The following is a 19,747-nucleotide window of genomic DNA, read 5'->3' as shown; positions in this document are numbered from 1 at the left end:
GTCTGTGAACCTCAATCCTTCCTATCTCAGCCTCCCAAGTACTGGGATCAGAAGTGTGCACCACCACGCCCGGCTCCTATGAAATTTTATTAGCCATTAAAAAGCTTATTAGCAACAACACAGAGACAGTCATTTTTTTGTGTGTTAAAATTTATCCTTTCCTCTAATTTAAAAAAAAAAAAAAGCCTAAGTCAGGGGAGGTGGCAAACACCTGCAATCCCAGTTACTCTGGAGATTGAGTACTTGTAAGAATTGCTAGTTTGAGGCCAGCCTGGATAATTTAACCAGGCCTTGCCTCAAAATAAAAAATATAAAGGAGCCGGGCATGGTGGCGCACACTTGTAATCCCAGCATTTGAGAGGCTGAAACAGGAGGATTGCAGTTCGCAGACAGGCTCAGCTACTTAGTGAGGTCCTTTGCAACTCAGTGAGACCGTTTCAAAATAAAGAATAAAAAATAGGGCTGAGGGTATAGCTCAAAGGTAAAATGCCCCTGGGTTCAATCCCCAATACCACAGAAAAGAAAAAAGAAGAAAAAAAAAAAAATATATATATATAAAGGGAAGAAGATATAGCACAGCACAGAGGTAGACTACTCCTGGGTCCAACTCCTAGTACCACAAAAATGAATAAATAAATAAGTAAGTAAGTAAATACATCTAAAAAGAGGGAGATTTTAATAAGAGCTACAAAATCAAGAACTTAGCAATCAGTACATTGTCCCGGCTTACCTGTCTACGCAAGTCCCTAGTCTTCTTGGTCATTTTATCTATTGCGGAGTTGAGTGCATCACTTCTTTCTTTGCGTCCAGCCTGGATAAAAAGTAAAGAGATACACATTCTAGTAATTCACCAGAAACTTTAGTGATAGTCTACAGCCATGTAGTGTTCATATTAACATTGAGAAAATAGTATGACTTTTTTAGCCCAAGTCCTGTGTAGCTTTGTTCATAAAAACCTACCCTTACAACCAATAGGATCCATATTATCTGGTATTGAACTGAACTGAAAAGCGTATTTGCCAAACTAAGAAAAGTCAAGACACAAAAAGGCTTTTGTTTGTTTGTTTGTTTGTTTGTTTTGTGGTATTGGGGATTGAATTCAAGGGTAGTCTACCTACAGCTACACCATCAGCCCTTTTTATTTTTGTTTTGAAACAGTCTCACTAGGTTGCTGAGAGTCTTAGTCCTTTGCTGAGGTTGTCCTTGAACCTGTGATCCTCCTCTCTCAGCTTCTCAAGCACTAGGATTATAAGTGTGCGCCACCATACCCAGCTACATCTTTTGTTTTAAAATTAAAATTTTAGTTAACTCAAGGTTCAGCATAGAACAGTCTCATTAATGAACCAGCTCGTCTTGAACTGCAAGTAAAAATAAATTATACCTGATTTTGATGAACTCTGAGATTTAAAGAATGTCAAGGGGTAAAAGATGGCTTTTGGTACTGAAACAATGCAAAACAAATTCTAAAATCAAGATGTACCATGACTAGTCACAGCTAATAATGTGTATCATACAGCTCAAATCAGAATGCTTTGTGAAATTACTTGCTGTATTTTTAGAATTTCTAGGCTAAGCTTAATGTAACTGTAGCCCTCACAAACACCATGACTACTCTTGGGGAGTTATGCAAATCAGCACTTCTTCAGATCAGAGGTTAGTTGAGCTTTGCTTGGGTAACATTCTAAACTGAATCAAAATAGATGATAGTTAGCCAGGCATGGTGCTGCACACTTGTAATCCCAGCATTCAGCAGGATGAGACAGGAGGATCGTGGTTCATGGCAGTCTTAGCTACTTAGGCCCTCCGCAAATAAAACCCTGTTTCAAAATAAAGAATAAAAAATAGGGCATGGGGTGTAATTCAGAGGTCGAATGGCCCTGGGTTCCATCTCCAGACCCACCCAAACAAAACAAAACAAAACAAAACAAAACAAAACAAAAAAACCCATAGTTAAAAAAAATGGGACACTGATTATTTATTATCCTAGGTGGTGCTGTGCCCCTGGAAATACCCAGTAAGATATAAGCTGCAAATTATTAAGAATATTAAAAGTATGTTTCACTACAAAACATGCTAGTAATCACAAGAGAGATATAAATGAAAAAGGGAATTTAACCCAATATTCTCCCTTTGGGTGACCTCAAGACATTTTGGTATGGTGTGCTGTCAATATATGAGCCAGCACAGCAGATGAATGGGTGAGAATGAGGGAGAAAAGCTGGCAGTGTGTTTGTGCGCACGCTCGTCCTCCCTCCCTCCCTCCCTCCCCCTCTCTATCTATGCCTTTTATGTAATTTCTCATTACTGAATTATGTTTTGTTAGGTGGGACAGTGCTACTTATCTCTAGGCTACCATCTCTATAAATTCATAGAAGAAGAGAAGAAAGCAGGCCATGGTAGTGCACACCTATAATCCCAGTTCTTGGGAGGCCGAGACCAGATTATTGTGGCTTTGAAGCCAGCCTGAGAAAATCAGCAAGGCTCTCAGAAACTTAGTGAGACCCTATTTTCCAAATAAAAAATTAAATACGTGGAGGGTAGCTCAGAGGTAGAATGTCCCTGGGTTGTTCAATCCCCAGCGCGCGCACACACACACACACACACACACACACACACACACACACACACAAAGGAATAGAGCAGAAGTGAGGACATAAGATGAAGACTTAGGAAAATTAAAAGTTGATATGAATGCTAATATGGTCATTATTAAATCTAGTCAGGGTCTAATTTCTTAACCTTTTCTCCAACATTCCTATACTGCCAATAAAATTAGACAGTCCACTAATATTAATTGGGGGGGGGGTCTCCCTCAACAAAAACTGATTCAGGATTACCGGGGGGAAAAAACACCTGAGGATTACTACCTACAGAAATAAGTTGACTTATTTAGGACTATCAGTCAGAAGAGAACTCAATTTAAGAAGCCTAGTTACTAACAATCTCAAGATCAAATACCATGATTAAGTCAAAGGTATCTAAAATAAAACTAAACTCATAATTGATGCTTTAATTTGGAATTAGCACAGCCCTTAGATTCTCAAATACTTACTTCAAGAAAATTTCTCTATGTAAACCCTGTAAAGTTTGCCATTGTTCCTAGCCATATTATGGAAGGATTTCAAATAATTTGTTCCAGAAAATATTTGGAATCTAAAACCCAATGGTTAGGCTCACTGACCTCATATAGTCCAATCCCCTACTACCTAGAATGTCCAGAAATTCCCTCAATTTGGACAGAAGGGCTTATTTCATTACGGAAGTTATGTAAAAACATATCCATGAGTTGCCTTTTGAGGGAATTATAGTCACACACAAAACATCAATTTTAAGACACAATGCCACCCGTATGTGAATCTGCTACTCCACTGTTGCCAAAAGTCAGTTTGTCTTTCTTGTTACTGTGGAAGATAGAAGTTTACGCCTCATTAATCAAGATGGGCAGTTGAGAAGCAGTTATTTACTAAACTTTCTAGGTTACACAAAACAGAACACTTTTAGGTCCTTTGTTATATTAAAAAAAAAAAAGATACAGTCTGAATAAGCAAGTTCAGGGTTCCAATCATTTAAAATATAATAGGAATGCTGGGCGTGGTGGCTTGTAATCCCACTTGGGAGGCAGAGACAGGAGGATCACACTGGTTCGAAGACAGCCTGGCTGGATTAAGAGACCCTGTTTCCAAATAAAAATATAAACTAGGTCTGGGAGTGTAGCCAGGACGTAGAAGGGTTTCCAAGAACCCCAGTACTACAAAAAAATAAAATAAAAAATATATATTATATATTATATTTTATATATATTATATATTATATTTTATATATATTTTATATATTATTTTTTATATATTTTTATATATTATATTTTATTTATTTTATATATGTGTGTACACACGCACACACGAATGATTACATATACATACACTTGTGACCTTAACACAGAGTTTGGTGAAAGTAGAAAGCTTACTGATCGATAAGTAAGATTTTATTTCTTCTGAAATTGAAGTTGTGCCAAGTGTAGTGGCAAACACCTGTAATCCCAGTACTTAGGAGGCTGAGACAAGAGGATCACATGTTTGAGACCAGCCTTCCCAACTTAAGTGAGATTCTGTTTCAAAATAAAAAATAAAATCCGGCTGAGATATAGCTCAGAGGTAAAATATTTCTGATTTCAATATCCAATAGTCCCCTCCCAAAAAGATATGTTGTTATAAAGTTTTAATCATAGTTTAATCCAGGCAAAAACAATATTACTCAAACATGGCATTAAGAAAAGCAACCCTGCAGGGCATGGTGGCGCACGCTTGTAATCCCCGCTCTTGGGAGGCAGAGGCAGGAGGATCATGCTGGTTCGAAGCCAGCTACGCTGGCTTAAGAGACCCTGTTTCAAAAATATAAAATAGGTCTGGGAGTGTAGCCCAGAGGAAGAAGGGCTTCCAGGAACCCCAGTACCACCAAAAAAAAAAAAAAAAGAAGAAGAAGAAAGAAAGAAAGAAAGAAAGAAAGAAAGAAAGAAAGAAAGAAAGAAAGAAAGAAAGAAAGAAAAACAGAGCAACCCTGAAAGGTACACATTGGGTATCCCAGAAGTGCTTCAAAGGATTTTGCTGTTAGAGATGCTCGACTTGTGTAATTATTTTACTCAAGTGGTGAGGAAATTTAAAATAAACAATCCTCAGTTCTCACCTAATTGAGAGGCTCCAACCCCATGAGTAGAGGATGCCTGGGTTTGCTTGATTTTGCTATGTATATTCCTGCTCAGCAGCAGCAAAAGGACTTTCTAAGAAAAAGGTATGTTTGAGCTTCACTTCAGTAAGTAAGTATCAGCTGAGCTGAGGAGAGGCAAAGGCCATTAGCTGAGCTGGCTTCTCGCAACACAACTCTGACAGTGAAAGGGCTTTAAAAAAAACTCATCTGTAACAGAAACAGGAAAAAGCTACTCCACCTTTCTCATGTGTAGGTAGAATCTACTATTTATGTAGACAAACTCTTTACTGAATCTATTATGTATCTTTGGAATGGGCAAGATTAAAAATAGCTCTTCTTTAAGTGAGTTAATATCTGAGATAAAATAATTCAGAGCAACATGGAATTCAGTGATATCCTTTACCATACATGGCCCGAACACAAAGTCAAGACAGAGTAGTGAGCACACATCATAGAGGAGGTCTCGTTACAAGTACCTGACTCCATTCTAACTCTTGCCATATGGAAGGGATGATATATGCCACAGCTTGGAAGGGAAAAAATATGTCCTAAGAATTGCTGGTGGCATCTCAGAGCACATTTTAGGCTTGAAATGATGTGACAAAGGTTTCCAAGTGAGCCTATAAAAAATATTTTACCCAGATACACAAAAGAAACATCGTCCCACCATGTTTCCAGGGGAGAAAAAATGCGGTAAGAGATACTATTCGTCCTCTTCAGGCTCTTCTGCCACAGGCTTCCTTCCCTCCTTTTCCACACTTTCCCTGGGGGAGCCTGGCCATTTCCCTTACTTTAATGACTATGGTCACTCTGCCATCTTTCACATGCATTCCACCTACTGAGACATGCTGTGCTCTCAAACCACTTGGAATACTCTTCTCCTAATTCCTATCTATCCTTTGGATGAGGTATCACCTCCTTCTGGAAGCTTCGGCTGGCCAACCTCAGACCTAAGTTTAAGTTCAATGTCTCTCCAGAGTACTTCAACACCTGGAGTTTCCCCTTACTGTCCTTCCTAAATCATACCTAGTAACTTTGTTCCCCACTGGAGATGGACGAAATGAGAAAGAGGCAGCCAATCAGAAACATTTTTAGCTGGGTATGGTGGTGTACGCCTATAATCCCAGTACACGGGAAGCTGAGACAGGAGGATCATAGGTTCGAGGACAGCCTCAAGCAACTTAGCAAGGCTCTCAGCATCTTAGCAAGACCCTGTTTCCAAATAAAAAACAGGGCTGGGGGATAGTTCAGAGATAGAATACCTCTGGGTTTCAACCCAGTACCACAAAAAAGAGAGAAAGAGGGAGAGAGGGAGAGAGGAGCCGGGCATGGTGGTGCACGCTTGTAATCCCTGTGCTTGGGAGGCTGAGACAGGAGAATCGCACAGGTTCAAAGCCAGCCTCAGCTACTTAGTGAGGCTCTCACAAACTTAGTGAGACCCTGTTTACAAATAAAATATTAAAAAATTGGTCTGGGAGTATAGCCCAGAGGTAGAAAGCCCCTGGGTTCCACCCCCAGTACCACTAAAAAATAAAATAAAACAAAGAATACAAAACAGGGCAGGGGGTGTAGCTCAGAGGTTGAATGCCCCTGGGTTCCATCCCCAGATCTGCAAAAACAAACAAAACTCATAGGACTTAAATGTGTCATCAATTTGGCAAATCAGTCTTCTGTATTTTAGTCATTAGGGGGAAAAAAATACTTTTTTTCTTTTTTTGTACTGGGGCTTGAACCCAAGGGCATTCTACCTCCAAGCTATACCCCCAGCCTTATTTTATTTTGAAAGAGAGTCTTGCTAGGTAATGAGCGTATTACTACTTCCTGAGACTGTCCTTGAACCTCTAATCCTCCTGTCTCAGCCTCCAAAGTACTGGGATTACAAGTGTGTACCACCATACCCAGCTAACAAAAGAACTTTTGAAATGACAGACACACTGAATACTGCTTTTCACAGAAACAGTGGATATTGCCTTTTGTCCTCCTTTTAATCTACAACAAATTACAAAGGGTAAAGTGAACTGATCAAATCCAATGGTTTAACCGTGAAACATTTAAAAGGAGACAAGAAGGTCTGTTTAATTAAACAGAAAGTTTTCATTAATTATATACAATGCTTCTATCAGTAATTAGAAAATTAAAAATGAAATTAAATTAGTATTCTATAAGACCCTGCTCTGAATGGGCATCAGAAGCCTCTTCCTCCCAAGGCCATGAGAGGAAGGAATGGAGCTGCAGATTACCTTCGGGTACAATAGAGAAACACTGAGGCTGTCATCCACACAGACGCCTTCAAATAGAGTATGGGATGTGGAACTTCAGAAAAGAAGTGATACCCAGATATCCACGCCCATGAAGGCTTCAGAGAAGAATGGGGACTTTAAGGCAATCTTGAGAAAACTATTTGAAAAACAAGAAAGACCAGCACCTATTAAAGCCAGTGAAATGTCTTTATGAGCAGGAAGAAAAAAATAGATGTGGGCTGGGCAAACACACTGCGAACATGAGAAGCAACTTGACCAGGTTTTTCTTTTTCTTTTCTTTTCTTTTTTTTTTTTTTTTTTGGTGGTACTGGGGTTCCTGGAAGCCCTTCTACCTCCGGGCTACACTCCCAGACCTATTTTTACATTTTTTAAAATTTGGAAACAGGGTCTCCTAAGCCAGCCAAGCGGCTGGCTTCGAACCTGCGCGATCCTCCTGTCTCTGCCTCCCAAGCGCGGGGATTACAAGCATGCGCCACCACACCCGGCTTGACCAGGTTTTTCTACGTGGCCCTTAGATAGCTGATAGGTGGTGCAGAAGCTGAATGTGTGACAAAAGTCATTGTGAGCCTCTGCAAAGCTCAATGACATATTTTTTTTAAATTCTGAATATGATAGTTATATAGACACATAGTCCTAAATTCCTCTAAAGAGAACCCTAATATTATCTATTTCACCCAAAATTTTTAAATAATGAGAGGACTCTAATATTTCACATGTATCATCCTACTTTCCTTCTCTTTCCCCTCACAAAGAGCTTAGAATGAGCATTACAGTTTGTCTGGGTATTTCTCAGTTGACAGAGCAAAAATGATAAAACCTTAAAAAAGGCAAATGACTAACTGGAAGAAATGTTTGTAAAATACATGACAGAGTTAACTTCTTTTATAAGCAAACTCACACAAATCTATAAGAAAATAACCAGTCTTAGGGGGAGGGAAAAGGAATGAAGACAAGTAATAAATAGAGTCTATGGGAAAAGAAAATGTCAATATCCATACAATATTCAATTTTCCTCCTCTTTAAAGAACAAATCAAACAGTATTTTCTACCTATCAGATTTTTTGACTTTTTAGAGTGTGATGGCTTCCAGTTCAGTGTTAATGAACAAGAGGGATGGTTAGAGCATAATTACAGACAAAGGCAAGGGGTAGAAAAGTGGTTTAAAAATGTTTGGAAGGCAATGTGGCAATATCTATCAGTTTTAAATTGACATACCCTGTAACCCAATAATTTCATTAGCAGATTTCTTTCCCTTTCCCTAACATCCAACTCAGATATATCACCCCCACATATACATATACATATAAATGTGCAAAACAGGGATCACCATCTCAAGAGTATACATACATGTGTGTGTATGTTTATTTGCCTAAAGATATTTATTTTATGCTATCTTCAAAAGCCTCAAAAATATGTCCATAAATTAAGAGATTAAAGCTCTTAGATAGTAGGCAGCCAGAGAAACAGGTGAACACTATACACAGAGGTGCCAGAACAAACATCAGCCAGAACCAGCTCTCATGGGAGAATAGGAGAATAGCCTTACTCCACTGCTCCCTCAGGCCTTAAACCACACTCCCTTTCAGCAGTATAGGAAGCAAGGATCAGCATCTCAAGAGTAGGTACAATGTGGACACTGCTACAATCTGTTTAAAATAAGAAATCATAGCTGGGTGTGGTGGCACAGGCTTGTAATCCCCGCATTCGGGAGGCTGAGACTCGAGGATCGCGGTTTGCAAACAGCCTCAGCTACTTAGTGAGGCCCTCCGCAACTCAGTGAGGCCCAGTTTCAAAATAAAGAGTAAAAAATAGGGCAGAGGCTGTAGCTCAGAGGTCAAATGCCCCTGCGTTCCATCCCCAGACCCACAAAAAAAAAAGAAGAAGAAATCATCTCTTCCTCTTTGTACCAAATTTTTGTTTTTGATTCTTTGCACTGATAATATATATATTTAATTTTTGTAATCCCCTTGGCACATGTTACTACACCACCACACCAGAACCCATTAAGAGTCTCAGAGAGTGATGTTTTCAAGCCTCGGTGAGAGTACTACCATCTAGCCAATATATATGCAAATTAACCCTTTTATATTTAGTCAGTTGGGTCAAGGGAGCCCACTAAAATTGAGAGATCCAGAAGTACAGATGAGCAGGCATCTTACTTAATTTTACCTTGTGTAAAAGGCTCTGTATAGCCTATGGCCATCTACATTGGTAGGTGAAAACTTGTCTAAATCAAAAGCTACTCAGAAATATAGAAGAGGGGGAAGCCAGGACGGACAATCCCAAACTTGGCTATATTTCAGAATTAAAAAACAAAGCTTACTATACACCAAAGAAGAAAGAAACGTGAATGCAATGAAGATGCTGGCAGAAGAAGAGTTTTAAAATTTAATCACTTCTAGTTTCTGTTATTTTTGTTTTGATGTCTATGATAGAAAAACAAAAGATCCTCATGGTTTTAATGCTCATCTGTTCAAACTTCTCCTATGGAAGATTTCTTTCCCCTTCCCTACCATCCAACTCAGATATATCACCCCCAAGATTTACTACTGAATTATTTAGCTCTGGGTACAGAATACATAACTCTAGGACACTGGAAATCTGCTTTGTGGTCTGAAGACTCTACTGGCTCTCAGGGTATTCCTGCTACCTTCTCTCTTCATTATATTTCCCAGGCATTTTCCTCAACAAAACTTTTGTAATTCTAATCCCATCTTGGGGTCACTATTAGGAGAACTCAAATGACAAACCTCTATTACTCAAGTTTCCACAGCACCTTTACACAGGGCCCTAAGGAAGAGACTTTGAAGTTTCCCAGTCCCTACTCTAGTACAATGCTTCAACACAAAAATTTTACCTTATACCCCTTTTTGACTTAGACTTGCTCAGTGGAACGAAGCCCTCAAAAACCAACATGGCAGTGATGGTCTTGTTTCACAGACACCGCCAATACTTTTAAGATTTCTGCCTCCAGTTCTAAGACAGCACTCAGTACGGATAAGTCTCAATGGCATGGAGAAAAAAATAGATATATAGACTCAAATTAATAAGACAGGATATGTAAATAGCCTTACCTTAGGCTTGAAAATATGACACTAACTCATGCAGGAAACATCTTTGTGTTTACACACCAGCCCAGAGACTGCGCTCCTGAGGTCTGAAAAGTGATGGCACTATCTGACAGGAAGAAGCTAGAGATAGGTCAAGCAAAGACAAGTGAAAGCAAAAATCCTACTGCAAAGAATGAGTGACCTTTTGTATTCACAAGAGGGATTCTGACAAGTTTATATGAGATTCAAAGTCAGCTGTTAAGTGTGCCGGTAGGAGCTAGTGTGCAAGTGCTCTATTATTTCAGTTCCACAACCCTTGAATCTCAGCATAAGCTGAGGCTTTCGGTTAAGAAGTAGGGAAGATGGTAAGGTAAATAAAGGGGACCATGTCAGAATCCACATGTCAGAAGCCACATTACACATTTCTTCTCCAAAAACATCTGTTTGACTATTAACACTTGGGTCATGTGTACTGAAATGACCCTATCAACCTGCCCTTTTCTCCTAGTAGGACATCCAAAGATCAACTCAGCATTACTCCTCCATCAGCACAGTGATAAAACACTCTTATAAAATAGGGAGGAGAACTCTAATTTTAAAATTAGAGTTCCCTGAAATGCTCAAAGGGAAAAAAAAAAAAAAAAACCCCGACAAAATGTTTCCTTTTACAAACTCCCCTACCTCTACTCTTTATTCTTAGTTTAAGATGTTAAGCTCTTAATGACAAAGAAGCCAAGCCCACTTAGTTCACCAACATATCTAAAGCAAATTAGAGTCATACTTTGCTTTTAACCAAGCATGACAACAAGGTAATTGAGTAGCTTTCCAAACTACCAGAACAACAGCACTACCTTGCATAGGCTGGCATTAAATCAGCACTTCATAAATCAATCATGCAGGCTTCTGCCCATTTAGATGATCTCTATGCAGACTCGGCAGTCTGACACTGGCTCTTGCACGCATTAAAAATCATCACTCTGCTAGTCCCACTCACTGTTCCGATGGGTCTTCTTGAATGCAGCCTTTATTACGACCTCACTGCTGCTTCCTACACTGAAAGAATAGCATGTTTTTAAGTCAGGAGTGCTTTCTAGCTTTATTGTAATCAGGGGGTCTTGCAACAACCCCCATACTGTTACCAAGCATGGTGCTTTTTAACAGTAAAGCTTCTGGAAAACCCAAACAAAAGACACGTCACCCGGTGACGTCAGCCTATATACAGTTCTGTGTGGTCGCAGCACATAAGCAAATCCATTCTTGTGCCGTTTCTCGGAAAAGCTTTTCAGTAAATGCACTCATGCTGCTCCAGGAGCTCTTCTCTGCAACAAGCCGCCCATCTGCCATCAACAAGTTAAGACGGTGAGAACTAACGGCTGCGGAAAGGAGAGACCGAAGCTTTGATGGCCAGCAGCGGTTAGAGGAGAAGAAAATTAATAACATATTCAAAACTGATTTAAGGGGATCAGAGCATCACAGAAAATGAAACCAATGCTTTCCAGAGGAATATCCTAAGAAAAAAACCAACTCACCCTGGCGGATTCAATTTTACCAGGAAAGCCTGGGACACAGAAAACAGGAAACTGGTCAGAGGCTCCTGCATGTTAGAGCCTTTCACAGACTCACTGCGTTGAGTCTGACAATCTCGACTGAATGCAGCCGCCAATGTACTCAGAAGAATGGGTAAGTCTGTGCATTTCTATGTCTTGTACAGTCAACAAGGAATCACGCTTTAAAAATAAGCTGTTTAACTCCCATTTTGTGAGAAATCATTGTCACATTTTTGGATTTTTGAGGTTTAGGTACAGACAGCTGATAATGGGAACATGTTTTATCTGCTCTTTAAATGGTTTAAGTTGTGCTCTAGTCGTACCAACAAGGTTAATTTTTCTGCAGTAAATGAAAAATAAGTTATATGCAGTGAAATCTTTCACCATAATGTTACTTTTTTTAAAAAAAAATAGCTCCTATGTTCTGCTGAAAAATATCCTATCTTCTTGTTTTCCTTAAATTATATTCTGCAGGCTTACATTTCAAGTGGCCATTAGGGGCCCCTATGCTGGCAGCAATATATGCAATGAGTATGGTTTTAAAAATGCTGCCTGCCCTGGGTATGGCGTGTCCACCCAAATGCCGCTGCGAGAAGCTGCTGTTCTACTGCGACTCTCAGGGCTTCCACTCTGTGCCAAACACCACAGACAAGGGCTCTCTGGGCCTGTCCCTGAGGCACAATCACATCACAGAGCTTGAAAGAGACCAATTTGCCAGCTTCAGTCAACTTACCTGGCTCCACTTAGATCACAATCAAATTTCAACAGTAAAAGAAGATGCTTTCCAAGGACTATATAAACTTAAGGAATTAATCTTAAGTTCCAACAAAATATTTTACTTGCCAAACACAACTTTTACCCAACTGATTAATCTCCAAAATTTGGACCTGTCTTTTAATCAGCTGTCATCTCTGCACCCAGAGCTCTTCTATGGCCTTCGGAAGCTGCAGACCTTGCATTTACGTTCCAACTCCCTGCGGACTATCCCAGTACGCCTGTTCTGGGACTGTCGTAGTCTGGAGTTTTTGGATTTGAGCACAAACCGTTTGCGAAGTTTGGCTCGAAATGGATTTGCAGGATTAATCAAACTGAGAGAGCTTCACCTAGAGCACAACCAGCTGACGAAGATTAATTTTGCTCATTTCCTCCGGCTAAGCAATCTGCACACACTCTTCTTACAATGGAACAAAATTAGCAACTTGACATGTGGCATGGAGTGGACCTGGAGCACTTTAGAAAAGCTAGACCTGACTGGAAATGAAATCAAAGCCATCGACTTGACAGTGTTTGAAACGATGCCGAATCTTAAAATACTCCTCATGGATAACAACAAGTTAAACAGTCTCGATTCCAAGATCTTAAACTCCCTGCAATCCCTTACAACTGTTGGCCTCTCTGGCAATCTATGGGAATGCAGCCCCCGAATATGTGCTCTTGCTTCCTGGCTGGGAAGTTTCCAAGGTCGGTGGGAGCATTCTATTCTATGCCATAGCCCTGACCACACCCAAGGAGAGGATATTCTAGATGCAGTCCATGGATTTCAGCTCTGCTGGAACTTATCAACCACTGTCACGGCCATGGCTACCACTTATAGAGATCCAACCACTGAGTATACAAAAAGAATAAGCTCATCAAGTTACCATGTGGGAGACAAAGAAATTCCAACTACTGCAGGCATAGCAGCTACTACAGAGGAACACTTTCCTGAACCAGACAATGCCATCTTTACTCAGCGGGTAATTACAGGAACAATGGCTTTATTGTTTTCTTTCTTTTTTATTATTTTTATAGTGTTCATCTCCAGGAAGTGCTGCCCTCCCACTTTAAGAAGAATCAGGCAGTGCTCAATGATTCAGAACCACAGGCAGCTCCGATCCCAAACACGACTCCATATGTCAAATATGTCAGACCAAGGACCGTATAATGAGTATGAACCCACCCATGAAGGACCCTTCATCATCATTAACGGTTATGGACAGTGCAAGTGTCAGCAGCTGCCATACAAAGAATGTGAAGTATAATATCAACCTGTCATCAAAAATCATATCAGATAAGTAACCTATTTTACATAGTAGGGGCTAAATACATATCTAATTTTTACCAATGGTGACATTAAGCCTAATTTTCCAAACCAAGTGGAGACTTAGTTTTTGAAGTGTTGAAGTATTTTTAATTTTTTTTAATGAAACCATACTTTAAGTGTTAAATGAAGCAATGATCACATTAATTTGCACTCTGGTTGGAAAACCTAAAAATGCTTACTTCGAAATAGGATACTTCACATATGTAATTATATACTCTTGTGTGTAAACATTTACACTAAGGTCTCCATATGCTATTTTTTCTATTGAAAACAGTTTGGAAAGAAGGTATTGAATAGAAACTGACATGGATCAATACCTGTTTGATCACTGTTCTTCATCCCACGTACCACAACTGGCTTGCTGCTTCAAAGGAGACAGCAAAGTTCTCTTATATGATAATTTGGTATTTACTCAAATCTATAATATACTGCCGGTGTAAGAAGTAGAATTACATGTATGCTGAAGAATGATAAATATTAAAACACTCTTCTTCCAGAGTTTCTGCCTGGGTTAGTAGACATTATCAAAGTCCACATCATGACACCAGCACCCTTTATGTAACTTGAATATGCTGAGTGACTCTAACATATTTACACAGTAAATCCAAGTGATTGTAAAAGAGTCTCATTAGAAATTATATCAATACTAAATAATTACATCAACTTACCATACATCTCTAGTTTGACTTGTAATGGATATGTTATGTTGATTTTGGTGTCACTTAAGACTATTATTTTAAACTTGTATTCAATTGCCAATTTACTAATTCACTTACTAAATCCTATGTAAAAAAAAAAAATTACAACTTATTTGGGAGAGAAACAATCCTGACATTGCTTCCAGTTTTTAGAAAAAATTGCCTTCACTCCCCCTAGCCCCTTCATGATCAAAGATGCCTTGACAGAGGGGTTTAAACCTCTTTATTCTGCCTTTTCTTGATCTTTAAATTTTTAAACCTCAAAGAACCAAATTAAAAATTGGCTAAAAACAAGCAACACTGATTCTTGTTATATTATAAAGAAACAATGGGAAAAATGAGTTTTTTATATACCATATGCTAAATTTAATCTTTTAATAGAGATACACATTCATATTGTGTCGTTCCTAATAGACAGGAACAACAGATTTTTTGGGTGAATCTTTGGCTAGAATCTTAGGCTCGACATGCCTATGCAGCCACACAGCAGTAGCTGGAAAGCAGCATCGAGGTGAGGGGATGAAGAGCAAAAAATACTTTGAAACCTAGCATTCAGATTAGCTCAAGTTAGTAGGCAGCCAAGAGTGATTACATACAATCTGCACCAAATGGGGCAAGGCCCCAGGCAGGCCCTGTGCTGAAGAGGAAAGAGGGACATTCTCCAGTGTGTATGTGAACATTCCTTAATAACAAATGACAATGATGCCACATTTTTCATCCAGAAAAAAATTTACAAGTATTCAGTTTCTTCAATTATTATTTCTATGGGGAAACTATGACATATTTGGAGTGTAGATAGATGTAAGTTACCAATACACACTGATTTTTCCAAAGATATAAAAAAAACTGTGAAATTAGAATACTAACTTGATTTTCAAAAAACATTTTTTTTACAACTGTCATTCATTATATGTTTAAAAGGCACAATCTTTAAAGAAAATATGAAAACCATAAAAGGGTGATCTTTTCCTTAACATATGTTAATATTATGCCCTTCATTCAATTCCCAAGATTGAAATAAAAACATGTGAAAGCTAGTTTAACCCATAAGATTAAATCATAATTTTCTCCTTTAATACTGAAAAGGGTATTTATACTTTAAAGAAAACAGATCTCAGTAAAAAGCAGGCAAAAACACAAATTATAATGAAGATGTACTCTCTATGTTTTTTAAGGTGGGTAGATTAGTTTGGCAAAGCCCCAGCCCAGTTTAATTCAGCTGATCTTCAGTGGTGAGCACTGCATCTCTTGTTAAACCAGACAGCCACTGGGCTTGCCTGGACAGAAACAGAAGCTGATTTTTCCAGCGCTGAGCACAGTGCACTCCTTCCGCACAGAGGGGATGAATCAGAACCCCCTGTTACAAAACAGAGTCCCATGGGCTAAAATTTACCAATTCATTTATCAGGGTGACCAGAGCCATTTGTCAGGTGACAGACAGCGTGTTCACAATTTAACTCTGAACATGCAAGATTTCATCTGCCCTGAAGAATAGAGGAGTATTTCCCATTATTTCGAAACACAACCAAAATTAATTCAAACTGTGAGTAAAAGGATAAGAAATATTAACTAGGACTCTCATTAGTCCTCAAGGATATAGTTAATAAAATGAAGCATCAATTGACAAAATCCTTCACTTATGTGGAAGAGCAAGCCGTGTAGTAATTTAAGGGAAAAGCACTGCCAAGACCACTGAGGCATACTTTTCAGTTGAAAAATAATTTTTTAAACACTCCACATTTTTGAAAATGTCTGCTGAGAAAAGCGAATGATAATGCTTTAACAGGTATTTCTTTTCACATTTAAAGCACAAATTTCCCTTTTTAAATGCCTATAGAAGGCAAGGTCCCATTTAATTGCTGTTTATTTGTATTTTGGTATCAGCACAGGTCTGAAGATGAGACCGTGTCATCTGTGTTCTCTTCACCAAGTGGCTAGGGTGGAAGCGCTTCACAGCAACACTGCAGATTCTGGTTACAATGTCAGGGCTTTGGTCTGAGGTGGGATTTCATCCCCTCACCACCACTACCCACCCTTTCTCCCTGCCCTTCTCCCCATTTTCAAGGTTAGAGGAAACTATCCATCAAGAATCAGAAAAACAATCTCTCTGGAAAAAGAAAAGCTAAAGAAGACTATGATACCATATCTACCTATGAACCAAGAACTAATATGCATTATTTCTATTCGTTTATGTAGCTTGCCAGGGATTTCACCACCTTTCTGAAAAGAGTGGGCTGGTAAATTTAGACATCTACACACAACTCTGAGAACACTTACTGCCAGCATCAAAAAGCAAAGATACTAATTTTTTAAGCCAAAAATCTGTACTAACACATGTAATTCCTTAATGTGTCTAAGTTAATTTCTGTACCAATTCAATGAATGGAATTGACTGAACTTCCCAATTCCCACTAATTATTAAAATCCATCTGCTTATTCTAATGCTAGTCACTAAGAGCTAGACTTCATCTTTCCAATAAAAAATGAGCCCAATGGAGCACTGAGTTTGAATCCTAGAATTCAAAACAGGCATACCATTTTCTTATAGCATACTTCCTATACACAGCTATTGGGGAGACACAGCTATTGGGGAGAGGAGTAATGAATTCCCCTGAAGTGTGGATATCAACATAAAATTTTTAAAGACTATTTTTTAACAGTTCACTTACATGATCATTTTCCTAATACAGCAATACAATGATAGATCTATCCCCAAAAGTCTCTTTCAAGACACACCTTTCATATCTTGTTGGTTAAAGTGCTTGAGTCAGAAAAAGATAAGACCATTCGTAGATAATTAAATATTTTTGTGTGTGTGTGGTCATTGGGATTGAACCCAGGGGCATTCTACCTCTGAGCTACATCCCCAGCCCTATTTTTTTTTTAATTCTTTATTTTAAAACAGGGTCTAAGTTGAGGGGGGCCTCACTAAGTAGCTGAGGCTGGCTGTGAACCTTTGATCCTCTTATCTATCTGACTTGGAACTCATTGTACTTGAACAAGGCCAAAAACAAATAGAAAATGACTGTTTAAGCTTTCATTCTGCTATTATAAACATTTGGAAACTTGGTCAACTCCTTCAACTAACCTTTTTCTCTTGATTTAAAAAAATAGTCTGATATATGGAATGTTTGAAGAAACTATCAACACTGAGACTGGAAACTCAAAGTACAGTCCAAACATAATGTGTTCAATCACCTTCAAGAGCCATTGGGGGGAGGTGGGGGGGGCAGAAAATACTATTATATGGGGATCTCAGGGGGAGGGTAACATAAAGTAGTGTACAGGAAAGTTTTGTTATTAAAATTGTGTATACTGTAAAAAGTGAATGTCTCTCTTTTTTTACATTCCCCGAAACATATCATTGTTAAAATTTAAAAAGCCATTTGTTACAGGTAAGAAACCTTAAATGAATAATTGTTTTCTATCATGTGCCTCTACAATGCAAAATATGTCAACTGAAAAAAGGGCAGCTAATCATCACCTGTCATTATTCAGAGGGAGTCAAAACTAGGCTAAGGAAGTAAGGGTAAGACATAGGAGACCTAAAAAGCTATCATATAAGAAGACAAGTGGACATAAAGTAGAGCTCACTGGGCCTGGGCGTTGGCCATTCCTCTCCCAATCTGTCACCACAGCCTGGGAAGGTTGGGAAAGGTACCCAATTGGCTGTATTAGCCCAAAGCAACTTTACCTCAGTGGTTACAGCTACAGTAGATTCCATCACCCCTTGCACACACATGGGAAGTACACAGGTGTTGAGCATGCTGGGACCACTAAGCCTCCTTACGAGACCTACTCTACCCCAGAGGCCAAGTCAGTGGGTATGGATGGGAAAAGAAATGGAAGATTTCTAGTGTTCTTCGGCTGACATAAACACCCTCAGACAGGATGCTTATGTATGCCTAGGCATCACTGGGGCAGAAACTGTCCTGACTTCCAGGAACTAACTGCCAAGAGGCTGCCATATTTGCCAAGGTACACTTCCTGCTTCTCCAGCCCCATAGCAGCAGAGCAGGACCAGATAAAAGAAGAAACAAGGCTATCCTTTTTCCAACAGGTAGGAATTCTGGGATCAGAGAAGCTAAGATTTTTCTCAAGGCAGAAACCTCAGCTGTAACTAGTGCAGAGGCAGGAAACACAGCACACAATTTCACTGTCAAACTTGTTCCAAGAGAGCACAGGTGATGCTAGTTTAAACTGCACAAAAGGAACAATTCCCACACTTTATGGATTGAAAAGCAGGGGTTATTAACACAATTCTCATATTTTAATCTTGAAAACCCCAGGTAAAGTCACATGAAATTTCTTTATCAGTTATTTTAATTAATTTTTCTTGTATGTCCATAGCATTCTCAGGTTCCCACTCAAATACATGCTAGATAAATACATGATGGATTGCTTAAAGATTTGTTTAAAGGTTTGGTAGATTTCTTAAGAGGGCTTTCCCCCCTTTCTTAAACTATATCTAAACCAGCTGAGTACTCAAGTTTCCCTTAGAGAGACAAAATGTACTACAAATTGTCTTCATAAAGTGAAAAAGAGGTGAAAGCCAGACTATTCCAAATATCTGTTCTTAGCAGGAGTTTGACCTTCCTCCTCAGCAGCTGTTTTGGGAACACTCTTAAAGGAGACCTTCTGAGCTTCCAGGGGACATTACAGAGCAAGCAACCTCTAGGCAAGTGTCATGAGGCATCTTATCCTGCCAAGGCTGATGCTAAATGTACAAGCTAAATATACAAGCCTGGAGTGGGGATAGAAAAGATGCACAAGGCATCCAGCTGTCCAAGGCCTCTCAGGAACTCCCATCAGAAACCAGCAATGAAGAAGTGCCTGGATGAACAGCAACCCTTGTACACAGAGGCCAACAACTCATCCTTTACTTGGGACCCATATTTAAAAAGCATAGCTCCAGAAATAATTCCCAGTCTTTTTACAGCTTTCAAGAGACTTAACCAAGAACCATGGGGAGATGTGAAACATAGTTAAACATGAACTTTACTGACTAACCATTCACAATTGTGTTCAGAGGAAAATAACACCATCTTTATATTCTGGTATTTGTACCAAGAGAAGATTTACAAAATTTACAGCTGCTTTTTCTAAAAAGATGTCAAACAAAACCCGTATAGCTATTTATATTAGCTTGCCTGTTTCATCATCATCAGGACCAACAAAGTCACTGTGATGAACAAAAGTGATTCCAACAGGGTAATGCAGCTCTGTGGTACAGCACTTTCCTAGCATATGAGAGGCCCTAGGTCTCCTCCACTCCCAAAACTCAGCCAGGCAACAGAGTGATATAGATTAATCCTAACACTTTGGGAGGCTGAGGTGGGAGGATCACTTGAGCCCAGGAGTTTGAGACTAGCTAAGGAAACAAAGCAAGACCCCCATCTCAAAAAGA

General features: G+C 39.2%; 2 protein-coding genes across 4 annotated transcripts in view; one reads left to right on the top strand and one right to left on the bottom strand.

The window, feature by feature from the left end:
* The window catches only part of CTNNA1 (catenin alpha 1), a gene marked incomplete at both ends in the record, with an annotated part of 137,832 nt that overhangs the window by 48,427 nt on the left and 69,658 nt on the right, over positions 1-19,747 (bottom strand). For all 3 annotated transcript variants that reach the window (XM_080713162.1, XM_080713163.1, XM_080713164.1), the window contains one exon: positions 731-811. In XM_080713162.1, the coding sequence (XP_080569288.1) occupies positions 731-811 (81 nt within the window). The remainder of the gene's footprint in view (positions 1-730; positions 812-19,747) is intronic.
* On the top strand, positions 12,039-13,580 carry LRRTM2 (leucine rich repeat transmembrane neuronal 2; the record flags this gene model as incomplete). The annotated part of the gene is made up of 1 exon (XM_080713524.1): positions 12,039-13,580. Exon 1 carries the CDS (start codon positions 12,066-12,068, stop codon positions 13,578-13,580), a length of 1,515 nt encoding a protein of 504 aa, XP_080569650.1. The 5' UTR covers positions 12,039-12,065.

Source organism: Muscardinus avellanarius (genome assembly GCF_963383645.1).
Source record: "Muscardinus avellanarius genome assembly, chromosome: 1".
Taxonomy (NCBI): domain Eukaryota; kingdom Metazoa; phylum Chordata; class Mammalia; order Rodentia; family Gliridae; genus Muscardinus; species Muscardinus avellanarius.
The sequence above is the reverse complement of the archived record's forward strand: the minus strand, read 5'-3'. Positions and strand labels throughout refer to the sequence as shown.